This window comes from Anarrhichthys ocellatus, unplaced genomic scaffold (assembly GCF_004355925.1).
Source record: "Anarrhichthys ocellatus isolate YVR2014 unplaced genomic scaffold, GSC_Weel_1.0 scaffold29, whole genome shotgun sequence".
Lineage (NCBI taxonomy): Eukaryota > Metazoa > Chordata > Actinopteri > Perciformes > Anarhichadidae > Anarrhichthys > Anarrhichthys ocellatus.
Genome location: NW_022280059.1, coordinates 1,905,079 through 1,927,925, shown reverse-complemented (window position 1 = coordinate 1,927,925; position 22,847 = coordinate 1,905,079). Strand labels below are relative to the sequence as shown.

The window sequence follows — 22,847 nt, the reverse complement described above, 5'->3', positions numbered from 1 at the left end:
GGGAGAGAGAGAGAGAGCAAATACCAACAGTAGCACAGCCAATAGAGAAGAGTCTCTCTCAGCTCCAGGGACTATGTGACGTGTCTATGCATCAGAGCCCTTCTGCCTGCGTTTGGAGGGTGGGATCAGATGCGTGGGAAGCTCAGGGGGCAGACCATGGCCCTCCAGCTTGACCTCAATCAGGTGGCCGGCCAGGGCAAATTCTTCATCATCCAGCATGCCGTCGTGGTCCACATCCGACAGCTTCCAGATGCGACCCAGCACCGAGTTGGGCAGGCGGGAGCTCTCCATCCAGTCCTTAGCCTTGTTGCCGCTCAGCTTGCCCTCATTGGGAGCGAGGTTGTAGAAGATTTCATCGTATTTGGGCTTGTCTTTGGTCACCACCCAGTCCTCCTCCTCCTCACATCCCTCTCCGTTCTCCTGCGAAAAGGGGTCGCCCTCTCCGAATGGTCCAGCACGGTTCCCAATGAAGGCTCCACCCTGCACACCTAGTTGCTCGCCTGCCTCCAGCTCCTCCTGCCGCAGGAGGGGCATCAGTTTGGAGATGTCGGCAGCGAGCAACTCATCCAAGGCCGCCATCAGGTTAGGCTTCAAGCTTTTGAACTTAGTGAAATCATGAACCATCAGTTGCTCCTTCAAAAAGGGAGAGATTGAAATGTGTTAGCCGGTACACGTCAAGTTTTATTTAAATATAACGAAACTGTTAGAAGTCAAAGAGAAGTCTGCATAATTGCAAAAAACCAGACTCACCTGCATTTTAGCACAATCTGGGAAGTCGCCAGCCGAAATGTTGTGCTGCAGCTGGATCTTAGAGAAAATCACTGGCAGCTGGTAGATCAGATTCTTCTTTTTATTGTCCTTCCGGAAGACAGAAGGCATTTCCTGCTTCAGGTAGCTGATGATGTGGGCATGGACCTGGGATCAAGAAAAGCACAGCACACATAACACAACTAACCTTTCAATAAGCATTTAGTGAGCACATGTTGACATGCCAATAATGACCCACCCTAACAAGACGTGCCCTCTTGACCAGGTCATTGAGCTTGCGCAGAGCTGCATTGCGAGGAAGGTTTTGGATGTCAGCGAACAGATCTTCCTCCTCCAGCTCAAACAGCTTCCGGTTGTCTGTAACCATCAGTGGCTCGGACCAGAAGGAGCCAATGTAGACGCGCAGAACCTCCGGAGTGCCAAACACCTTCCCCAGGGACCACATGAGTGCACCGTAGACTCTCATCAGCTGCTGGGTGCTCACCATGTCCGCCTTGTTGAGCACCACGCGCAGCTTGTCCTCGTTGCCCTTCAGGGCACCGATAGCCTCGGCGAACTCGTCCGATATCTCCAGTTTATGGGCATCGAAGAGCAGGATGATGCGGTCCACGCGCTCCGCAAACCAGCGCAGCACAGCTGGGAAGTCATAGCCTGTTTTGGATAGAACAGGGTTGAATAACGAAGATATTCAGAAACCTAAGCAGTATGCACTTCACAGAGAGAAAAGGAGAGGGGGGAGGGGAGAAGGTCGACACAGACAGAGCCTTCACACCTCTTATCTGCCCGACCCAGCTGTACGCTCAGGCACCACGTTGTCATCACGATTCTTTGACTTTTAACATGGAAGATGTCCAGTGATGGGACATAACTAACTACATTTACTCAAGCACTGTACTCCAATGCAATTTTAGGTACTTGTACTTTACTTGAGTATTTCTATTTTATGTTTCACTATATACAATTCTGAGGGAAATATTGTACTTTTCTTACTCCATTTATTTGATAATTATATTTGCTAGTTACTTTAAAGATTCAGACTATTAACACAAAATAGTATGAACAAATAAATATGGTATATTGTTAAAGATTAGGCTACACAGCAGTATATAAAGAAATTACGATTAGCCCCTCATTTATCAGCTGCAATATTATATACAACATGATATGTATTCATCTATCAATGATAGAAGTATATTATTCTGAAATGGGCAATTCCGCATAGTTAATACTTGTATTTTGATGCTTGTGTACATTTGCTTCAGTGACATTTTGAATGCAAAGATTTGACTTGTAACAGAGTATTTCTACACTGTGGAACATCATCATCTTTCCAAAAACAATGTCCCAGGTACTCTGGATAACCCGGAAACTTCCCCGTGAGCAGTTTGCACTGGAACTACGTCTTACTAAATAAATAGTTTGGATTATCCGGAGAAACTGGGACTTCTTTTTTCTTTGGTTTTGTACCACAAACAACATTCGATTCACCTCCGTTGTATTTTGGTTGGAGGCAGAAATCTCTGAGATATTTCAAAACCTCACCAGATAAAAAACAAAACCATCCGCAAGATGCCACCAGTGGTAAGTGAGGAGATACGCTTTTCACAATTCGGATACACTGACCCTTTAAAAGTATTAGTTGCTCATGCAGATTGACTGGAGTGATAATGGGTTACTTAAAGCATGGATGAACAGAAAAGTAAAAAAACTACTGTGAGATGATGATGATAGTTATTTCTCAACAGTACATTCCTCCAGATGTGCTGACAGAATCTTTGTCTGTACCATCTCTGTTCCTGATTAGGGTTTCTCGGCTGCTCAGGGTACTGCTGAGATGTTTTCTTGCCCCGCTGCCAAGTGTTATGGTGACAGAGGGAACTGGTCCCATGGGTTAGCCAGGCGTGCCGAGGTCATGAGTTTGTGAGCCGATGGTCACAGATGTGCGTCTCTGCAGGCCTCCCCCATTCCCTCTCCTCACCTTTGTTCTTTCCCTCACCTCGGCACACTCTCTGCTTAGCACCGGACAGGATCCCCGGGGTGTCAATTAGGGTGATGCTCTCCAGGACCTGGTTGGGCATCTGGGCGCACTGGAACCTGGTATTTTCATCAGACAGGAGCCAAGTCACATACACAGCGATAAGACCAAGTTCAGAGAGGTCAGTTTTGTTTGAAATCAGAGCAGGAGGAAGGAATCTAAATCATGTGGAAAATGGTTAACGCTTATCAACGAAGCCAATGTGATCCGAGGAGCAGATTGGAAGCTGCCCCCTCCCCACACCCCCACCCCCTCCCACCGCAGGCCATTGTGTTCAAGCAGGCCTCTCATTGCTGTGGGCTTCCTGAAGGAAAATGACCACTTCTGCCAGAATCAAACAATAAGGCCCGCTAACGATGTGTGGCTTAGAACAACAACTCCACTTCCTGCGGCTCATGAGCTTAACGAGCCCAACGGTCCTCGAACAGGAAGTCAAAGCAAATGGAGGGACGCAAATACGTGCGCAAACACACCCTGTACAGGGAGAGAGGGACTCCGGAAAAAACTGGCATCAGAAATTTCACGTTAGAGCCCCATCGATAGCGCGACTGTGTGTTCACTTCCAGTCTGCGTGTCCACATTTCTAACAGCTAACAGCACTTTATTGTAAAGAATGTGACCTCTTTCTTGGTTTGCATCGGTGTAAAAACATACACAGAAATCTGGCAGCAGACAGCAAGCAGAGTAGAGGAAAGAACTTCAGTGTTGAGCTTTCTCTTCCAGGGTTCTCTGGGCCTCACGTAGTCTGTGACTTCATCTATTTGTCTTTGCACCGAGGGGCCGTGGAGCCCTCTGACCTCATCTTTGAACTTGTGTACATTGCAGTTCCTGTCTGAGTACATTAGCTTTCATCACCCTCTCTGGTGATATCGCTCCCTTTCTCCATTTTTCCATGAATAAGGCAAGTGCCTCCCCGCTCTGAAATTTGGCACAAGGACTTGAAATTCCAAAGAGCTAAGAAACATTCCGTTATCTCTCCTTCCCCGTTTCCCCTTCTTGCGTTCTCTCACATAGTTTGTCCATTTTTCATGCTGATATCTATCCGGGCTCCCTTAGTCAGGAATCATTACACAACACACTGAATAAAATCCCCGCTCTCACCTGTTGAGAAACGTGTTTCCAAAAGGGTTGAGTTTGCGGAAAGGCTTGTTGGGGTCTACGATGAGGGCGTTCCCGGGGATGACTCCCTCCACCTCCCCATGCATGATGGCAGTGAAGCAGTCAGTGGTGGGTTCAGGTCCCACTCTGCTCCCAGGAATATCCTGCTCCAGTAGATACCTGTCTCACACACACATAAAGCTTGTGATTATTTCAGTACTGGTTCCTAAATAAACTTAGCAATCACACATTTGACCAGTGAATACGTGTTTGATGCAGAGCTGTAATGTCTTACTTGATGAACGTTGTCTTTCCAGTAGAGTACTGTCCCACCACCAGCACCATAGGCTTATTATCAAAGTCTGCATCCTCCATACTGAGAGAGTGGAAGTCATGGAAACCATAGTACTCCTCCAGAGGCAGCAGCTTCTTACGATACAAGGACTTGAGCCCTTCTGTCACAGTGCGGATCACCTCTGGCGTCTTCTTCACATTCTTTCTCCCCCAGCGTGACATGTTGATTGACTAACGAGACAACAGGGAGCTTCTTACAAAGATCTATGTCAGAGTGTGTCTGTTTGGAGATGTATTTCCTTGGAAAAACTTCAGGTGTTTCCTGTATTTATGTGAACGCTGCTCACTTTCCCCTGACACCTCCTCTGCGCACACCGAGAGGGACGACAGGGCTGACGTTTACGTTTGAAGTCTGGATCTCTGGAACAGTCTGGTCACTCTTAGCCCCTGTAATGTGGACAGAATAGGAGACAAGTAGAGGTTAATCCAAAAAAGAGAAAGGAAGAGATGATCCAGATGGCAAAAAAAAAGTATCTTTGTGTTCTTGCACCTGGTGATCAAAGTCTGCCACATCCTAGTGTAAGGATGTGGAATCTGGAGTAAGCCACAGCCCACCAGGAGTCTGTCCAAGCATTGTCAGTGCAGGACTGGAAAAAGTTGGTGTTCACGCTGGAAAACTTGCAAACCCAACCCTGCGTGAGGATTTGCACAGGCACCGCTCATTTTAATACAGTGAAATGAGTAAGACATTCCTTTTATCTCGGGCAGTTCCTCTTGCTGGAACATGAAATACGTGCCATGGACAAAAACTCAGTGGGTAGTCTATACGTGCAAACCAAATTGAACCGTAGTCTACATAAAACACAATCACTGGATTAGGAATTGAAGGCACAACTCATGACTAGAAGCAGACTGACACAAAGAAACAAGGCTAAGACACACGTCAGCAGATGTTAACTCATCTGTGGAGAGTTTCTCTCTTGCAAATCCCATTTAAACGGAAATTTAGAAGAAAAGAATTCCCAGAGGAGAATAGGCAACACAGTCCTGACATGTCACAAGACCAGAGTGGAAAGACTTTTAGTTAAAATGGCGAAGCCTGGAGATCTACAGGAGAGACATTAAATGGGATTTGCCCGCCATTACACATAAAAAGTACTGTGCCAGCCGAGCCGTACGAGTAAAAGTTGCTTTACAGGGTTTCCATGAGATCAATTTCGAAAGTTTAAGGATGGTGGAAAATGCCTTGTGGGTTTGCACACCACAATTGCAACAGTCTTGGACTGAAAACAAGAATTGTGACATGCAGGAGCAGCCGGTATCAGGGGAGTCATACTTTAACATCCAAATGAAGCAAAGGAAAAAGCTGTTAGAACGTTTGCGATTTCATGAATTCTACAGCTTAGTTGTGATATTCACACTCAAAAACCAGCGAGTCGCAGTTTCCACTACCGTTTCACAATCTGGATGTATTTGAATAAAAGTGAAAATACATGCTGATCACTATAAGCCATGTTTAAAGTTTGAAAAGGAGTATTTACCAAGTTTTTATGGAGAAAGCACGGATTTCTTCAAGCGCCTTGATTGCTCCCCCTCTCTCTCTCTCTCTGCAGTCTTGCCCTCTGGAAAATATTTTGACTGGAGACACAAACACTCTTGGAGGAGCTGCTGCTACATGTATGGGTGTACGTTGGACAGCGAATAGGAACCCTCCGTGGAGCGTCTACGCAGCCAGATTACAGAGGATCGTTCTTCTCCAGGGTTTAATGCATTTCAGATGAGCTCCAGGTCTGGCGGGCTTCCTTTCTCGGCTTGCTGAAAGAGCACAAGGCAAACAGTAAGACACAAAGGCACACCACACGCAGGCCAGTTTTTCTCCCCCCTTGCTCGCCTCTCCAAGTTTGAATGCACCTCCTCTTCCAGGGATGCCTGGCAACACTGTGGGCAGCACTAACACTCTGCTCAGGGCAGGGATGAGCAGAGCTGTGGTCAGAGGGCGTGGACCTGGAGGAGGGGGGGGGGGGGTTGTGAATGAATAATTTGGGTGGAGTTGAACGTCAGTGTCCTTATGCATATTTTGAATGATAAACATTCTCGTGCCGCACCCTTCCAACTGTAGCCTCTAAGTCCTCCATGTTTTTCAACAGCTTGCTTTTTTTCTTCTTAACCTACTGTAAAATGTCATGCGTGTACAGATGTTACAGTTTTCCCCTCATCAGTCTAAACTCTCTTGCTCCTCCCAAACTCTGTGAATCCTCCAGGCGATGAAGCACACAAACCAGCTCTACTTTTCCATTTCCATACACCGCCTGCTGGCTGTCTGATAGAAAACACACCCCAGCACCACCAGCACCACTCGGTTTTCCTCAATCATCAGTCATCCAAAAGAATGCGCCCTGAAGCTGGACAAATGACTAAAGGACCCTGCAATGTTTCATAAAAGAAGCACGGTTTAATTTACAGTTTTACTAAATGTACATTTCTTTTTAAAAAGTGTCATTATACACAATAAATACAATACAAAATTAATCTGTAATACTATACTTCAAATTCTCTTACTGTCTTTTTGTACATTATTATTGTTCCTTTTTTTCCATTTCAATGCTTGTGCTGTGTTTGTGTTTGAATTGTCCACCAGGCTTAAAAAAAAGACACAAGAAAGGAAACAGATGGGAGGCAGATACCGTAGCCGAAAGATGAAAGGAACTGATAGAGAACAACAGTAACAGTTCAAACTGGCCTGGCCCCTGCTGACTGAAATGCATAAACTCCTAACCTGGCATCGCAGGCAACAGGAGAGCAGGTGTGTGTGTGTGAGTGTGTTTGTGTGGGTGTGGTCGAAAAACAAAAACCTGGAAAATCATATCACATTAGATGCAGAAAAGAACCAGATTTCATTTACATCTTGACAGTACAGAACTAGAGTACCCAAGAAAAGTCAAAAGGAAAACAACCTCAGCATTCTTCAAAAGGATGTCCTCAACATGTCAACAGCTTCAAATGCATGCGATGCAAAATGCAGACTCAAGGGAGGCTGAGGCCAACTGATTTTTTGCAGACAAAGAGTAGTTGCCGTCTGAGCAGTGTAACTACGGACAAGTATTCTAGATAAAGAGGTGGTGCGTGTCAATTTAGCATGAGCTGTTTGCATGGCAGCTTTATCTTTGTGATAAGAGAATGAAATTTGATTGGTAAGGGAAGACACAATAGGTATTATGACGTTTTGCTGTATAAACCTGGTTGTATTCTCCTCTGTATGAAAAACAAGTTGTTGGCAACTTAACTGTTTAAATGAGCGGCCTGATGCTCATTGAGACATTGAGTGTAAACCAGCAAAAGAACCAACGTGGTTAAGAGACTCAGGCCACAGGAAAGGAATGTATGAATACCAAATGAGAAGAAAAGATCAATAGCGGAAAAGGAAGAAAGAAATCCCTCCCTTATAACTTGAGCTTGGCTGAGGGAACACGTACAAAACGCCAGACATCTTAACGTCTGCAATTCACAAAGACAGTTTTACCTTTGACCACACTCTCACTTATTCCACCACAGGTCTACCTCAAGCTGTAAATGACAAAGATATGTCTGGACAATTCAAATAGACAAGCAAAGCCAACACAGCTTGGCAGAGTAGTACAGTGATACTGTTTTCACAAAGCCCCCCGTCCCCTGCCTCCATATCTGTCTCTTAGTTCCCCCCTTTGTCAGTCTGGCCTGGGGCTGAGGGGCTGTTATCTGCTTTGAGTCTGGGGAACCAGGCTGCCATTGTGGCCACGGCCCCCGACCTGAGGGTGCTGGGCCAAGGAGGAGGACGAGGAAGCCGAGGAGGAGGGTGGTACTGAGGGTCTGTGGGATGAGGCTGCCGAGCCCCCTGGGCGCTGGCTTTGGTGGGACCTGCTGTTGCTCCCTTTGACGTGGTGCCCACGGGCAGAGGGCTCCTGCTGCAGGTTCAGGATGCTGTCGATGGCACACTGCAGGTGTTCGTTCAGAGAGTCATCCGGAGGGCTGCCGCTGGAGAAGCTGGCGTTATCCATGTCGGGAGAGTCCGACTTGCAGCGTTTTGCAGGAAGCAAAGAGTCTCGTGTGAAGGAGGACTCCGGAGAGGGAGGCCCAGGGGCATGCTGGTCCATTCGGAATTTCCCACCTGCCCTATGTCTGTTTTTCCCACTCGCCCTCTTGTATTTACTTACATCCGTTTCTGGGTCTGTGCGCTCCTCTCCTCTCTCCTTTGCCCCCTCCCTGTCTAGGAGCTGTGGGAGATGATGGTGTTGTGCCGTTTTGATACCACGATTAAACACCTCGTCCATTTCGTCCAGCCCCTGCATTGCACTCCCTAATCGGCCCGTTTCGGGGCTTGACTCTGCGTGAGTGTGTGAGGCCTCCCTGCCTCGTTTCTCCACCTTCACGCTGGCTATAACTGTCCGCTCTGAGGGGGGAGAGGGGGAGGCCTCGTGCCTGGGGGGTGACGGTGTGGGTCTGGGGTAGGACAAACTTTCGTCTCCTCCCCCTGGGACACCAGGTCTCACGCGGGGACTTATGTTTTCCCGGTAGGTTTTTCGAAGGGGGAGACGGCATGTTGTCTGTGAGGGAGTGGCAGTGGAGGCAGAATTGTGTTTGACCCGACCCACGTTGTCGTGATCCAATGTCCCATTCATTTGAGTGGAGGAGGAGGAGGAGGAGGAGGAGGTGGACAATGACCACGTGTGAGAGGAAGAGGTAGAGGAAGATGGGGCTGCAGTGGGGGGAACATTACCTCTCAGTGGTGGGTTACACTGAGTGGTTGTTGTGGTGACCGATGAGGCAGAAGAAGCAGTGCACACAGGGGACTGAGTTCTGATGACTGTAGCAGGAGGGGTTGATAGAGGTGTGGACTTTGGCTGCGGTACAGCAGCTTCAAACTGGGGCTGAGTCTGGGGCTGGGATGTGGACTTGCTGCTCTGCTGAGGTTGTGGTGTGTGCACTGGGTCTAAGGCAGTGTTGTGGACCACCTTACTGAACCCCGTTTGATCCTGCTTGATCTTCAGCTTCAAGCCAATTCTCCTTCGAGCCTCGTAGGTCTTCATCGGCGGTTTGCTGGTTCTTTGTGGGAGAGCGTCGTCATCGTCGGCCGCCGGAGAGTTGAAGGACGAAGAGGAGAAAGAAGACGATGCTGCTGGAGCGCGACTGAAGGAGGAGCTCTGGCTGGTGGGTACGGACAGCCTGCTCGCTGCAGCTGGAGGACAGCTGCTGGACCAGGACACAGAGGCTCCACCCCCACCCTGCTTTATTACTAGTTTGGTAGAGGGGAAAGGGTTGGCGGAAGGAGGTGCTGGAGCTGGGGCAGGAACTGGAACAGGAACTGGAGATGGGGTGGGTGCAGGAGGGGGATTTGGGGCAATGTTTGGGAGAGGGGCTGGGGCAGGAGCTGCAGGTGGTGGAGCAGGGACAGCAGCAGGTACACCTCCACTCAACGATGTGGACTCAGCAGACGAGGATTTATGTTGGGATGAAACTACACTCTCCAACATGCGAGCGTTTGCCACAAACTCCTCTGCAATTAAATAAACAGAATTATATTATCAGCATACACCTAATTTAGATCAAGACAACCACAAAGCCATTGATGGCCACAAACAGTGGTAGGGTACCTGGTCTCTCCTTGGCCAAAATCCTGTCCTGACTCAACGCAATCTTTTCCTCCTGAATGAACATCCGGTCTATCATCACCATCTCTGCCGAGGGGCCAAGTCTCTGCTCAGGTTTAAACACCGAAAAACATCAGTTCAATATCAATTCAGGAGAAAGACGACATAAAAAAGGCACATGGTGAGAATGTCGGTTTATAAACTTACTTTTGACTCTGCAAAGAGCAGGTGGCGATACTTATCCAGCATGGCCTGGGTCCTTTTCAGCAGTTGGCAGGAAACAGTCTCAAATTCATCATCCACTGTGCAGGAGAACCAAGAATGAATATCGCGAAATTGGAAGAAATAAAAACGGTACTAAAATGTATATTGGCTGCACTGCGGGCTATGGAGTGTCCCCTGTGTGCACCTCTTTGATAGTCTTCAGAAGAGTTGGCAGTTCCCTGGTAGAGATGGTAAGGCAGCAGTCTGTGCAGTGTGTCCTCAACAGAGTAGAAAGGAGCACTGTAGTTCGGGTGAAGCACTGAACCCTGCTGTTTCCTCAGCTGTTCTAGCATCCTGCAGTGATGCGTGTGGATACAGAAATATTATTTACAAAAATGCTATTATGAGACAGTTGAAATGAGCCATGAAAATGAGTGCAGCACATACCTGGCCTCTTTGCTGGGCTCTGCACTGAAAGGCATCATCGTTGTTGTCTGTGATGTGAACAAACATTAAAAACAGAGGTTACGCCTTCGAGCTTAGAGGCAGTTTGTTCAGGACCTCACTAGCATGCGGTGGCACTCCTTTACCTGAGTTTGTACTGGAGCTGGGGGCTGTGGAGCAGGCATTTGAGTAAGACTAGCGCCTATCACCTGTATCTGCATCCCACTATTCCCCAGAGTTATCCCTCCCACTGAGCTGATCACCCCTGGCTTTGGCTGAACCTGTGGGGGAAAATCAGAAGCAAGATCGTAAACTGACAAAAATACACGAAAGTACACATTTTTACAGCTACACACAATGACCATCTTGCATGTCTTAGAGAGGAACTGGCTTTGAGGTGTGCGTTGTACCTGTACAGGCTGGGTAAGGCTAGCAGGAGTGACAGTCTGATTCACCATTGCTCCAGCTGGCCCTTGGGCTCCTGAGAATACCTGTAAGTCACTTGATGCTAAAACAAGAGGAAACAAAGTATTACAAAGTGGAATCCTACTTCGGTGTGTTTAGGGCCCTGCCGTGTTGCGTCGTCTGTGGCAAATCGTGTCTGACCTGTAGCAGGACTTTGGACGAGCAGCGGCGTCGGCTGCAGCACTGAGAGAAGCTGAGCAGGTGTGCCGGTGTTGGTTGATGATGTAAGCACCACTTTCTCAACAGGCATGTCTTGCTGGGAGCTGAACTGACTGCTGACCTGAGGCTGAGCAGACTGCTTGGCCTGCAGCAGGATGTTCTGCTGAACCTGAAAACACATCAGGACAGTTTTCTTACGTTGTGAAAGATTTTTTTTCGTACACAAAGAAATCCTAGATGCACCAGTTTGGTTTCCCAAAGCCTACTCCGACTACTGGTTTGTACTGGTTGGAAGTGATGCCTTTTTTTTCGTTATTTAGTTTTTCTTTCTACAACAGTGTGAAGGAGCGCAGAAACATACCAGGTATACTTACCTACTGTAAGTAGTAACTTATGGGATGTTATTGCCCTCGTTTCAATATATTGAACTCGTTTGAATGGAGGAAAATATGCTTTGCATGCATTACAATCTTCAACAGTATGAGCTGAATCAGATAAAAAAAACACTACACGGTTAATGTTGTTCTGAATTTTTACAGCACACGTTCACTACAGGAGGGTGAAGAAGTAGCATGTGAGGTAAAAATACACAAGACCCCTCATTGCATGTAAATGCCATGACAATGTTTCATTTCTAAGAAGTGTGTGGTGAACTGGGTCTGTACCTGGTGTAGCTTCTCCAGCAGCTGTTTCTGCTGAGGCGAGGGCTGGGTGATGGCTGACAGGGTCTGAATTTGCGCTCCTATTAATTGCAGGTGGTGTTGCTGCTCTGCTGTCAGGACCTGGATGGGAACCTGGGCTTTAACTACAGCAGTGGCAGAAGCGCTGACAGGAGCAGCACTAAACTGGTGCTGTGCAGGTGGTGTAGGAGGAGGCTTGGGTGACTGTGACATGGGAGGCATATCTTGTTGATAAGGGGCAGGCTGTGAGGCCGGTCGTGGCTGAGGCTGAAGCTGAACTTGAATGTGTGTCTGCTGCGGCTGGCCTTGTTGAGCAGGTTGGGGGGACTCCGCCATTTGGTTATGTACAATAAAGAGCTGAGGGTGATTCGAGGGCGTGCATGAGCGGGAGGGAGTTAGAGACTGTGGCTGAGGCTGGGAGGGAGGACGCGACTGCTGTTGATGGTGCGGTGACTGGATCTGCTGGCTCAGGGTGAGAGGAGACTGGGCAGGCTGGGGGCTGTCTGCCACCGGGAGCGCTGTGCCGTGAGCGGACAACACCGGCGACATGCCCTGGATCTTCAGGGACGTCTGGTGTCCACTGGAGGGTACCTGAAGAAGTGGAATCACAAATTACCGATACGCTGAACTGATCCAAGAATGCAAACAATGTTAAAATACATAACGGAGGAGAAAAAAAAATCAAGCACAAAATCACACACTGTTCTGCATGCAAACAGTGTAGTAAACAGGATTCTAGTTCATGGTTCAAGATTTGACACTAGAAATAGGGCTGGGCGATATGAGAATCTTAATTCAGATTTAAATATATATTATGATATGCATTATGTGTAAAATGTTTTAATGTAACGACAGTGTTCCACTGTTATGCATTGCATTAAAAACTTTACTAATGTAAAACAAACAATACATTACTTTGCTGGAGTTTAATCATACTTTGCTTGAAATGGTTACTTTGCACAACAGTAAAATGACAATGATCAATATTATAATTCCACTGAAAATCAATGTATATGAAAATATGAATTATCGCCCAACCCCGATACAAAACTACACAAACGTGGGTAAAACGACACGAAACAATACAAAAGCAAAGGGTTAGACTTTAAAATCTAGTAGTTGCTGAAGTAGAAGTAGTAGGAGCCCACTGATTGTTTTTCTAGTGTTTGAGGAGGATCACACATAAAAGGGAGCAATGATCATTTGGCGAGCCAAACAGAAAAACAGTTGACAAAAGCAATAGGTCAAACTCTGCGGGCCTGTGATGGAGAAGTAGAAGGTGGTCTGAAGACTTCGGGGACTGGGGTCAGGGGAGCATGAATTATCATTTGGGGGTCATTGCTGGTCAGACTAGGGGCTACACGGGGCAGTGGCACTGTAAGCACGAGACAGTGGAAACAACAAGGGCAGGGTTGACAGAGGTGTGGATGGATTGATCGGTCATTGGTCAGTGATGCAGCACATGGAGGTGAGTTGAGTGATTCTGATTGAGCAGAGTGTCAGTGAAGAGGTGAACAAGTTGCAATCGGCCCTTTTCACAGCAGGGTAAACACAGGTGTTATTAATACAATTAATTATGGGCCCATTGTCATTCCAGTGAGCCAGCATGAACCATACCTGGGCGCTGGTGCACCTAAATGAAACAGGGCCACAATCAATGTTATACACTACACCTGTCTTTGCCCTGCAATGACGAGTCAAAACGTCAGCTGTGAAGAGGGCCACTTGGCACCTTGGTGTCTCTTTTATTAAAAGCATGAGCATGGTTTTTGTAGTCTGTTACCAAATACATAGAGTACAATGGATGAAAAACATACCAAATTAGTTCAACAATTTCATCAATTAAAAAAAAAAAAAAAAAAAAAAAAAAAAAGTGCTGGCACTTGATTGCCAGTCCTACATTCTATAGCCGTGCATACAGCTAAATATTGAAATGGCCCAATGGCTGACACACAGTACATGTGGACAACTGGAATGATCATGCCTTTACATGTAACAAAGCGATGTTAGAAAAACACAGAGGCTGCAAGCGAGTAATTATTGAGCTTAGGAAGAGCGATGGAAGCAATGACTAATGCAGAAGAGAAGAACAGAGCAGTGATGGGGAAAGATAAGATATACCCTAACACTGTGGCGGCAGCAGCTGCAACAAGTGGGTGGGGCTTAACATAAAGGGGCAATTCTACCTGCTTTACCACAGCTGTCATGTGGGAGGGGCCAGGGGAAGGGCTGTGTCTCTGACCCACCCATGAGTCAGTTAATTGGCTGTCATGGACAGCGGGGGCCGGAGCAGTGACGCTGTTGCTGCTGACGATTACAGACGCTGGTACGCCCACAGAGGGGGTTGACTCGTTCTCTGATTGGTGGTGCTGCTCCTGATAGGAGTACATTACATTTACCATTTCAGGACGAGGGAGGGAAGGAAGAAGGGGATTGGAGGGAATGGGGAGTAAAATAGTACACCAAAGAGGTCAGAGCAAGATAACACTCCGTGCATGTTATTCATTTTTAAGACAATGTTAACTGTACAGTACACAATTAAAGCAAACATGCAAAGAGTGGAACACTGACCTGTTGCAAGAACATCTGCAGAGACTCCTGGCTCAGGATCATACTGGAGCCCTGGTTGGTGAACAGTAACCTCCCTGGACTGTGCTGAGCCTGATGGGGGACCAGCCCCACTGCTGTGACAGAGGAAGAGGTGGACACAGACATGGACGGAGAAGAAGAGGGGACTGTGGTAACAGTGGACACAGAGGAACCGGGTTGCATGGCGAGGATAGAGGATTGCGTTGCCTGCTGCTGAGTGGGATGAGCAGCCTGGTCTGTGGAGCTACCCAGCACAGTAACACACTCTCCGGGCTGGCCTTGAGCCATGGTTGCTGCTCCTGTGCTGCTGCTGCTGCTGGGGACACCACCTAGTTGGGGGTGCAGGGCTGGCTGAAGGCTGACTGCAGGGCTCAGCCCCTCCACCTGACTAAGCATGGTCAGGGAGTTCTGGATCGGCATGCCCTGTATGACTGTCTGGGCATGACCCGAGACAGTGTGGGTCTGTGTCTGGCTTTGACTCTGAGCCAATGAGACAGGCATCTGAAAGAGGGTGGGTGTGCCCATCTGGCCAGGTTGGAGCTGAATGGATCCAGATAGGATGTGGGCAGCCCCAGGGTGGCCCTGTGAAGTCAACATCTGACCCAAGTTGATCTGGTTTGCGATGAGCTGTCCACCAGGTCCCTGACTAGTTATGATGTGCCCCCCAGGGTGCTGGGTCAGGATCTGCCCACCTGCTTGTAGCTGTGGCAGGAGGAACTGGTGATTCTGACCTTGCAGAACTGTCTGAGAGGGAATAACGATGCTGCCTTGTTGATTTAACAAGTGTACACTGAGGGGCTTGCCAGATGGTTGTGATGCTTGTTGCTTGAATAGCGTTTGCTGAAACTGTGTGCCTTGTGTTGTGGCTTGAGTACTCAGGACAACGTTTGAGCCCGGCTTTCCTGTCAGGAAGGCTACATTCTGAGCAGCAGAAACTGGAATTTGTTGCAGCCCTAGAGCCTTGTGGGCATCGTTTTGCAAGGGTTGGGGTGCTGTCTGTGGGTGCTGCTGCTGCTGTTTGAAGAGTTTCGGTTGGATGGCTCCCCCCTGAGGGGGTTTAGGCTGAATGGGTGTTGGTGTGCGCTGGATGATCACGTTCTGCATGATTTGGCCTTGAGTTTGCATCTGGGGTCCAATTCCTGAACTTAAAGTGGTGCTGCCAAAGCCAAGAAGCCCAGCAGAAGTCATTGTACCGCCACTGCTGCTGTTTGTGCTGCTGACACAAACAGACGGTCCATTTAAAGCTGGAGATCCCAAAGTGGCTTTGTTACCTTGGATCAGAAGTCCACCCCCTGAGCCTCCAAGCCCCACCTGAGAACCAGCACCTGACACCTCTGGCCCAGACTGGTGTAACTGGTAACCACCCATGGCTTTAGCCAGGATTGGCTGCCCAGACTGATTGATAGTCATGACTGTAGGCTGACCCACAACCTGAATCTGTCCGATACCCAGATGTCCAGACTGACTCCCATTAGGAAGAGCTTGGAGACTTGAAATGGGTTGAAGCGTCACATTTCCCAGGCCCATAGGCTGCATAAATGGCTGAACACTAATGGCCTTGTTCATGACCTGGGGTTGGAGTTGAAGGCCCTGCTGAGCAAGCACGGACCCCAACATGTCAGCTGTGGCATTGGGAAGAGTAGCCGTGGCGCTCGGGGCTGACCCAGGGAAAATTGCTGCTGCTCCCCCAACACCAATGCCTACACCAACCGCAGTGCCTCCAGCACCAGAGAGGCTGACATCAGGCAGCGTCTGTACCACCTGCGTAAGGCCTGGAATTCCAAAGGAGCCCAGGTCCAGCTCAGCCTCTGCCTCCTGTAAGCTCTGCTCTGTGATGTTGGCTTCAGCCAAACTCTGCTGCAGGATGTCACATGGCTCGTGATTTGTCCCAATCCCATTGCTCCCACCATCACCACCCGGGGATCCTCCCAAGATGTCATCATCCTCCAGGAAGTCCAGGTCAACACTGACTCTGGGTAGGCCTGCCGGCTCATTGGCCGACAGCTGGACTGCAGGTTGGACCTCTGGAACATGGCCCTTAAAATGAAAGCAGGAAAGAAGTGAAACAAGGTGATGGATGTAAATGATGTCTCGATGTGATGGTGAGAAGCGCGACAGAGTTACCACAGAAATACAGACGCGAAAAACCCCACAAAAAACTAAAACCTCTTGTAATATTGTGGCAAATCAAAGAGTGGAGGTATGTTAGTGGAAAGGGAGGGTATTTGGAGATGCATGCTACATAGATGGATAGAAAACAGAAGGAGAAGGATTGGGGGATTTTACTCACCCCAGTAGTAGAGAAGAACGAGCTTGAGGGGTCACTCGAACCATCCAATAGGTCGTCAGTGTCCAACTACAGACACACCCACCCAGGATAGGACAGACAGAAACCAAAGGCACCCAAACCAGCAAGCAAAAGCCACCAGGACAGAGAAACACACAGACCATCAAACAGAGGAGGACAAGGAAAGGACAGAAAAACAGACCAGAGAACCCAGAAAGTTAAGAACCAGCAAAAGGATAAGCGACAGAGGGACAAAATGATAGGAATAACACAGAGTTGGGAAGCGTTAGTATTAGCATTTCTCATTTTGTGAATTAGCCTAATTAAAAAGGGAAGGCAGGCTGAAAGCATAAATAGTGCAATTAAAAAGCAAAGACAACCGTTGAGCAGAGGAAGCCATAAAAAAAAAAAAGAATAAATGAAGGTAGTGCGGGACGTGAGTTTCAGGGTGCATGTACGTGTAATCCGAAAGTGACATAAGTACGAAGTCATGCAAGCCCCAACATGAAATGCGCACACCTAAGACTCCTCATCCCATCAATGACAAAACCAATTTTCTGTAACAAGAATTGACACGCGTAACATACGTGTCTACGTTTACTTTTTTCTCTCTCATACTCACATGGGTCTCAGATCCATGAAGAAAGTCATTGAGAGCTTCTGGGTCACTGCAGGAGAAAACAATGTGATTCACAACAGTACAAAACGAGATGAAAGAGAAGACTAAACCCTTTGTTGAATAGAAAACTGCTCTTGCACCGTGTCAGCAATGACTTACCAAATTACATCTAGAAGGCACCTGCCATCTTCATCATCCATGACAACTGTTAAAGACGAAACAGGTTTTAAGTCCATTGATTGGTTTCATTATCAAGAACAAAAATTTAAAAAAAAAACACAAAAATGACCCTTACCCCTAATTAATAATATGTCCAACCATAAGTTCAGTTACATTTCTTTTATATTGTTATTATAACTTCCCCATATTGTGTTTGATATTCTAGCTCCATATTTGGTGCTTTAGTTGTTTAGTGGGACATGAGTGCTGATGTATTGTGTTGAACTTCTTCAAATGCTCCTCAGTGTGAGAAGGAGCAATGTCATGTGGTTGTTTATTATCAACAATCATTTCAGAGTAAAAACATTAAAATGGCATTTATTGGATTATTTCAGCAAAGTTCTGCAGAATATCATTATCACACATGTATGTTGCTATGTTGATGCTGTACTACACAGACTACACTAGAATTACAACAAGACGACTAAATATAATTTCAAATAACTTTTATTTAAGCTTCTTAATTCCTCTTATAATATATAAGGTAGTATAGGGGTACATGTTGGTTAAATGCAACGTGAGACCTTAAACCAGCTTCGGCTTTGTATCGGTAGGAATTAATTACTCTATTTACTCATCGTTCTTACAAATTCCCCCAAAGACTAAATATAGAAACCTGTAGTTCTTTTGACTAATCTACATGTTTACATTCTTGATTTTCTTTATCGTTTATTTTGCACTCTTTCCCACTTTCAACTACAACTACTGCACAACAATCTCCCTTGCAATAAAAAATTTTTTTATATGTATATATTTTTTGTGATTACAAAAATCAATGCCAAATGTGAATAGTTTATCTCGCAAGGCCTGTTTTGTCACATTCAAATTACGAGTAATGACTCAAAACATGACATCAGTAGAGCTGTCAGACGTCTCTGCAGCTTGGGGGCAACTACACTTAAATAAAGAAATTAGTTTACATTTTAACACATAACCCCATCGTCATCATCAGTTGTATCATGTCATTTTTTCACACACACACACTCAATAACAAATCCGTCCACACAAACCTATTATGAGCTCAAGCAGCAGTTTTGTTTGCTACTCACTGAGAAACAGCGGACGGCAAAAAGACAACAAACTGAAAACGCGCGGTTTTCACACAACCTGGAAAGATTAAAGAGTGCGGGCTCTTAATCTTTCCAGATTTGGACACCAAAACAACAAGTCAACGATGTTTCCTAACACACATATGCCCACGGTTGTGAGGGGAACGCATCCCCAGTTGCCGCTCTAAAAAGGCACAGTACCGTAGCCATTACTTGGTCTGAGCAGCCAGTGCGCAGGATATGAATGGAGACTGCAAGCGGCTTGCTACATGCTAGCTGCTGTTTTCGGAGAGCTTTTGCATGCATATTTTGCCGATTCTTTGTATTACACAATATCAAACAGCAACACAAGTGGCTTAAGACTCTAATTTAATAAAACGTTGAATTTCAAAACCCCGTTTTACGTCAATTTCCAGCATTTTGATGCATCTGGATTGAATTTCGTTAGCCTAGCTAGCTAGCCTGCTAAGCCAACCCAGCTATCAACAATATTCAGACGCACAGCTAGCTTGAGCCTTTGACATTCAAAACAAACCACAGAGTGACACAAATGTAACACTCATATTGCACAGCAGCACCTCGATTCAACCTCAACATGACAGTACTGTTTGCTTAGAAGTGTAACGGCAATTGCGTAGCGAGCTATCTATCTCTCCTTGCAAGCAAAATATGAGTAAATGTTGGAATACTCTTGGATGAAGGGGGGTATGCTTGGGAATTCGGTGGAAAATGACTATGTGAGCTGGGCCATGCAGCAATGTGGCGTTTCGGTTGCTATAGCTGTGCAGTTTGCGGCTTCGCTGCAGCGCGTGAAAAATGCAGCTTTTTAACAGTTATGTGGATAAATAGAGAAATCTCAACATTTGTAACAAACTCACCCGAGACGATAGCGGTGCAGGCAACGCGGGGTCTCCAGGACAGCCTCGCACGGGCTGCTGTACAGGACCCAACTACAGGCAGGAAACAGGAGACTTCCGCTTTGCCTGAATGAAAGTTGTTGTGCCTCGTCTGGAGCTGAAGCTATGGTCTGAAGACGTATTCAGAAGACCTTGTACTTCAGTAATACTTAAGTAAAAGTAAAGTACTAATGCCTAATCAACAAATACTCAACTACTGGTAAAAGTCTTGCATTCAAAACCTTAATTTAAGTATGTAAAAGTAAGGTTTTGTAAATATATCAGCAAGTTAGGCTACTTAAGTTTAAGTAACGTTCCCACAAGTAAAGGCGCTCATTCAAATTTTCCCTGTCACTGTTTTAATATATGACGTTTCTGGATTCATATTACTGAGCATTTTGCATTTTACTGCCGATGGAATCTGCGATTTAAAACAAATTCCAATACTTTTACGTTTGTGCAATGTAATCACACAAGTGGATATCATGTGGAAAACCTAATCATCAATGATAAAAACATTCTGAATGCTTGGAAGGTTGATGACCAATAAGGCCTTATTTGTTTCCCTAATCAATAGCAAATATAACTTGCACGTATCCTCACTTTCAGATACTGAAGGCTTGCACAGTCTTTGTGGACACACTGTCCAATTAGTTTGGAACATTGGAAATTTGGGGACTTTTCCTCATAATGGCTGTCAGGCTAATTATTATACTTTTAATCATCCAAGAACTAACCGACTACATTTTGCCTGGCAGAGCTATAAGTGAAACATCCTGATCCAAAGCTTAAACTGGAATCTGGAAGAACAGAAACTGACCAGATAAATCAATACAAAAAGCTTTTTCAGACAGTTGGACTAAAATTAATTGATGCTTCTCCAACCTCTTATACCAAGAATCAAATATGGTAGCGATACTGTCATGTTTGGGGAAAGCTTTGCTGATCAGCATTTGGGAGAATCATATGTTTTTGAAAAGTCTCCTTTTCAGGCAGGAAGGGACCTCTAAACCCGAGGGCAGCTGTGTATTACTAAATCATCTGGTTAAAGGCTTACATAATAGCCACAGTCATGATTTTTATTCACTTTCAGAGCAGGAAATATTTGGCCATCTGACTCAAAGTAGTCAACAAGAAGATTATGCAGTAGGTTAAAATGTGAATGCCAATGTTTGGTCCTAAATGTTGCAGATGTTGCGCCAAGACTTTAAATAATCAGATGAGCCTTAAAATGAAATAGATCAGCATAGAGTAGCAAAACAAACATATTCCACAACACTGTGAAATAAAAATATTGTCATTAAAAAGGATCATAACAAACACAATTATTAATCAATGTGACAAAATATCGTTAAACATCAAGTAGGTGCTTTGCAGTTTTGCAGATCTGCTCAGCTGAAGAATAGGCTAAATTTAATTCTCATTTTTGTTTAACAACTGCTATAAGATCTCCACAATTATTAAACAGGGGCTGGACTCTGAAACATTTACCCAAGTCTAAGGATCCTGCGAGGAAATAAAGAACTTCTACTGTCTTTACACAATTTACTGAGAGAAAATAACCATTACATGAGTTTAATATGACAACTAAAAAAATATTACAATATTATTCACAATAACAACGTTGTGGGTGTCAGCCCTGTGAATAACAGGCGACCTCACCCGGGATTGGACCCAGCACCTTGCAACCTTTCAAAGGGTAAACGGGTAGCAGATGAATGGATGTATGAGGACTGGTCTTATGTTCACAAGAGGGAATATGTTTGTGGTTCATTCCCATTTCTATATTGCTTTATGCATTACACTTATGAAGTAAATTAGTCACCTACATATGGCCAGCATCATTATTTTGCATTTCCGTTCTGTAACAAAACATTTACTCAAGTACCGTATTAAGCACAATGTTGAGGTACTTGTCCCTGAGTATTTCCATTGTGTGCATCTTTATACGATAATGTATTAAACACTTTAATGAACTTGCACATTCTGCACAAGGAGTGCTTTGATTTATTTTTTGCACGAGTATATATTAATGCTAATACTTGTTCTTTTAAATAAGTACAATATTGAATGCATGACTTTGAGTACATTTTCTACACCGTGTTATTGTTGTTTGGGAGGATAGAAGTAGGAGCTTACGAAGAGCACCTGAACGCAGCAGCAGCCCCCGTGTCACGTGCCAGGGGTGACGTGACGTGACGTGACAAGACAAACCAAATTCGCTCCTGTTAGCACCGATTAGCAAGTTTGTTGACTTTCGCATTTTCTCGGTCTTCCCTCAACATCAGAGCAGTGACACGAAAAATGGACAATAGCGGGAAAGAAAAGGAAGCAATGGCTTTAGTGGCCGAGGCTGACAAGAAAATGAAATCATCATCATCGTTTTTCGGAGCGATGTTTGGGTGAGTGAGTCAGTTAGCTACTCTTTAGCTACTTCTGTCAAAGCTAAAGGCCAACTAAGCGGAAGATGGTTAGCTGACCACTTGAGGTCAGATCTGAAGGCAGGACAATTAAAGTAAAACCACTGCAACACTGGGGTGTTTTACAACGTTTTATGACGTTCGGTTGTTGTGGTCAATATTATGCAAGTGTTGTCAATGCTACAGTTTAGCTCCATGTAGCTATATCTTCGCTCAGATCACTGCTGAACACTAAACTGTCTGAAATAGCAGTGAACGAGGCTCAGATACACAATGCCACGTGCTGCAGTGTCTTTACTATACCAGGTACTAATGAGTTTGTACTTTAATCTAAATGATCAGTGTAACTTAAAGACACATTAGTATTAATTGTAGTGTTGCGGCTCTAGCGCCATCTACTGGGGAACTCTTGCACGGCCACTCAGTCTGTTGACGCAAACCACATGTGCATCACATTTGTTTACAATAGCAGAGTGGACCGGATTTGTGAGTTGCAACAGATTAAGTACAAATAGTGAGCCTTCACCCAAAGACGTTGCTGAGATTGGATATACCTGTCCAGTTAAAGTTGTTAAAGCAGGTTTCTGTTTAACTTAGAAACTTACATTCAAGCCCAGTTAGATAAGAGAAGCCTTTATTGATCCCCAGAGGATACAGGTGTTGCTAGAAGTAAAAAGAAGTGCTAGAAGTCTAGGAAATAATTAAATGAACAGCATACACTAGAAAGATAGACAGACAGACAGATAGATAGATATAGTATATATCTTTCTAGTATAATTTTGGTCGGCCGGCCACTCCTGGGAAGGTTCACCACTGTTCCATGTTTTCGCCATTTGTGGATAATGGCTCTCACTGTGGTTCGCTGGAGTCCCAAAGCTTTAGAAATGGCTTTGTAACCTTTTCCAGACTGATAGATCTCAATTACTTTGTTTCTCATTTGTTCCTGAATTTCTTTGGATCGCAGCATGATGTCTAGCTTTTGAGGATCTTTTGGTCT

General features: G+C 45.7%; 3 protein-coding genes across 9 annotated transcripts in view; 1 reads left to right on the top strand and 2 right to left on the bottom strand.

Moving 5' to 3' along the window:
• Window positions 1-6: 6 nt before the first annotated feature.
• Window positions 7-6,170, bottom strand: ehd2b (EH-domain containing 2b). Of its 2 annotated transcripts, none has more exons than XM_031863731.1 (7): window positions 5,737-6,170; window positions 4,197-4,642; window positions 3,905-4,081; window positions 2,747-2,862; window positions 1,007-1,419; window positions 751-915; window positions 7-633 (listed from the first exon to the last, which is right to left on the bottom strand). In XM_031863731.1, exons 2-7 carry the CDS (start codon window positions 4,415-4,417, stop codon window positions 85-87), a joined length of 1,641 nt encoding a protein of 546 aa, XP_031719591.1. In that variant the 5' UTR covers window positions 4,418-4,642; window positions 5,737-6,170; the 3' UTR covers window positions 7-84. The 2 variants fall into 2 exon arrangements, with proteins under 2 accessions (XP_031719591.1, XP_031719592.1); XM_031863732.1 differs by having other exon boundaries at window positions 2,765-2,862; window positions 5,737-6,169.
• Window positions 6,171-6,249: 79 nt separating this feature from the next.
• bicra (BRD4 interacting chromatin remodeling complex associated protein) lies at window positions 6,250-19,509 on the bottom strand. 6 transcript variants are annotated; one of them, XM_031863647.1, is made up of 15 exons: window positions 19,413-19,509; window positions 17,426-17,471; window positions 17,270-17,315; window positions 16,651-16,716; window positions 14,343-16,397; window positions 13,958-14,146; window positions 11,757-12,362; window positions 11,074-11,260; window positions 10,878-10,975; window positions 10,614-10,748; window positions 10,471-10,517; window positions 10,229-10,377; window positions 10,027-10,121; window positions 9,823-9,943; window positions 6,250-9,725 (listed from the first exon to the last, which is right to left on the bottom strand). In XM_031863647.1, exons 2-15 carry the CDS (start codon window positions 17,464-17,466, stop codon window positions 7,927-7,929), a joined length of 5,634 nt encoding a protein of 1,877 aa, XP_031719507.1. In that variant the 5' UTR covers window positions 17,467-17,471; window positions 19,413-19,509; the 3' UTR covers window positions 6,250-7,926. The 6 variants fall into 6 exon arrangements, with proteins under 6 accessions (XP_031719507.1, XP_031719504.1, XP_031719506.1 ...); XM_031863644.1 differs by having other exon boundaries at window positions 17,426-19,506; XM_031863646.1 differs by having other exon boundaries at window positions 9,823-9,925; window positions 17,426-19,506.
• A 2,100-nt stretch (window positions 19,510-21,609) lies between these two features.
• Window positions 21,610-22,847, top strand: part of napab (N-ethylmaleimide-sensitive factor attachment protein, alpha b) — a 31,678-nt gene continuing 30,440 nt past the window's right edge. The window contains exon 1 of the mRNA XM_031863734.1: window positions 21,610-21,832. Coding sequence (XP_031719594.1) covers window positions 21,735-21,832 — 98 coding nt within the window. The 5' untranslated portion in view covers window positions 21,610-21,734. The remainder of the gene's footprint in view (window positions 21,833-22,847) is intronic.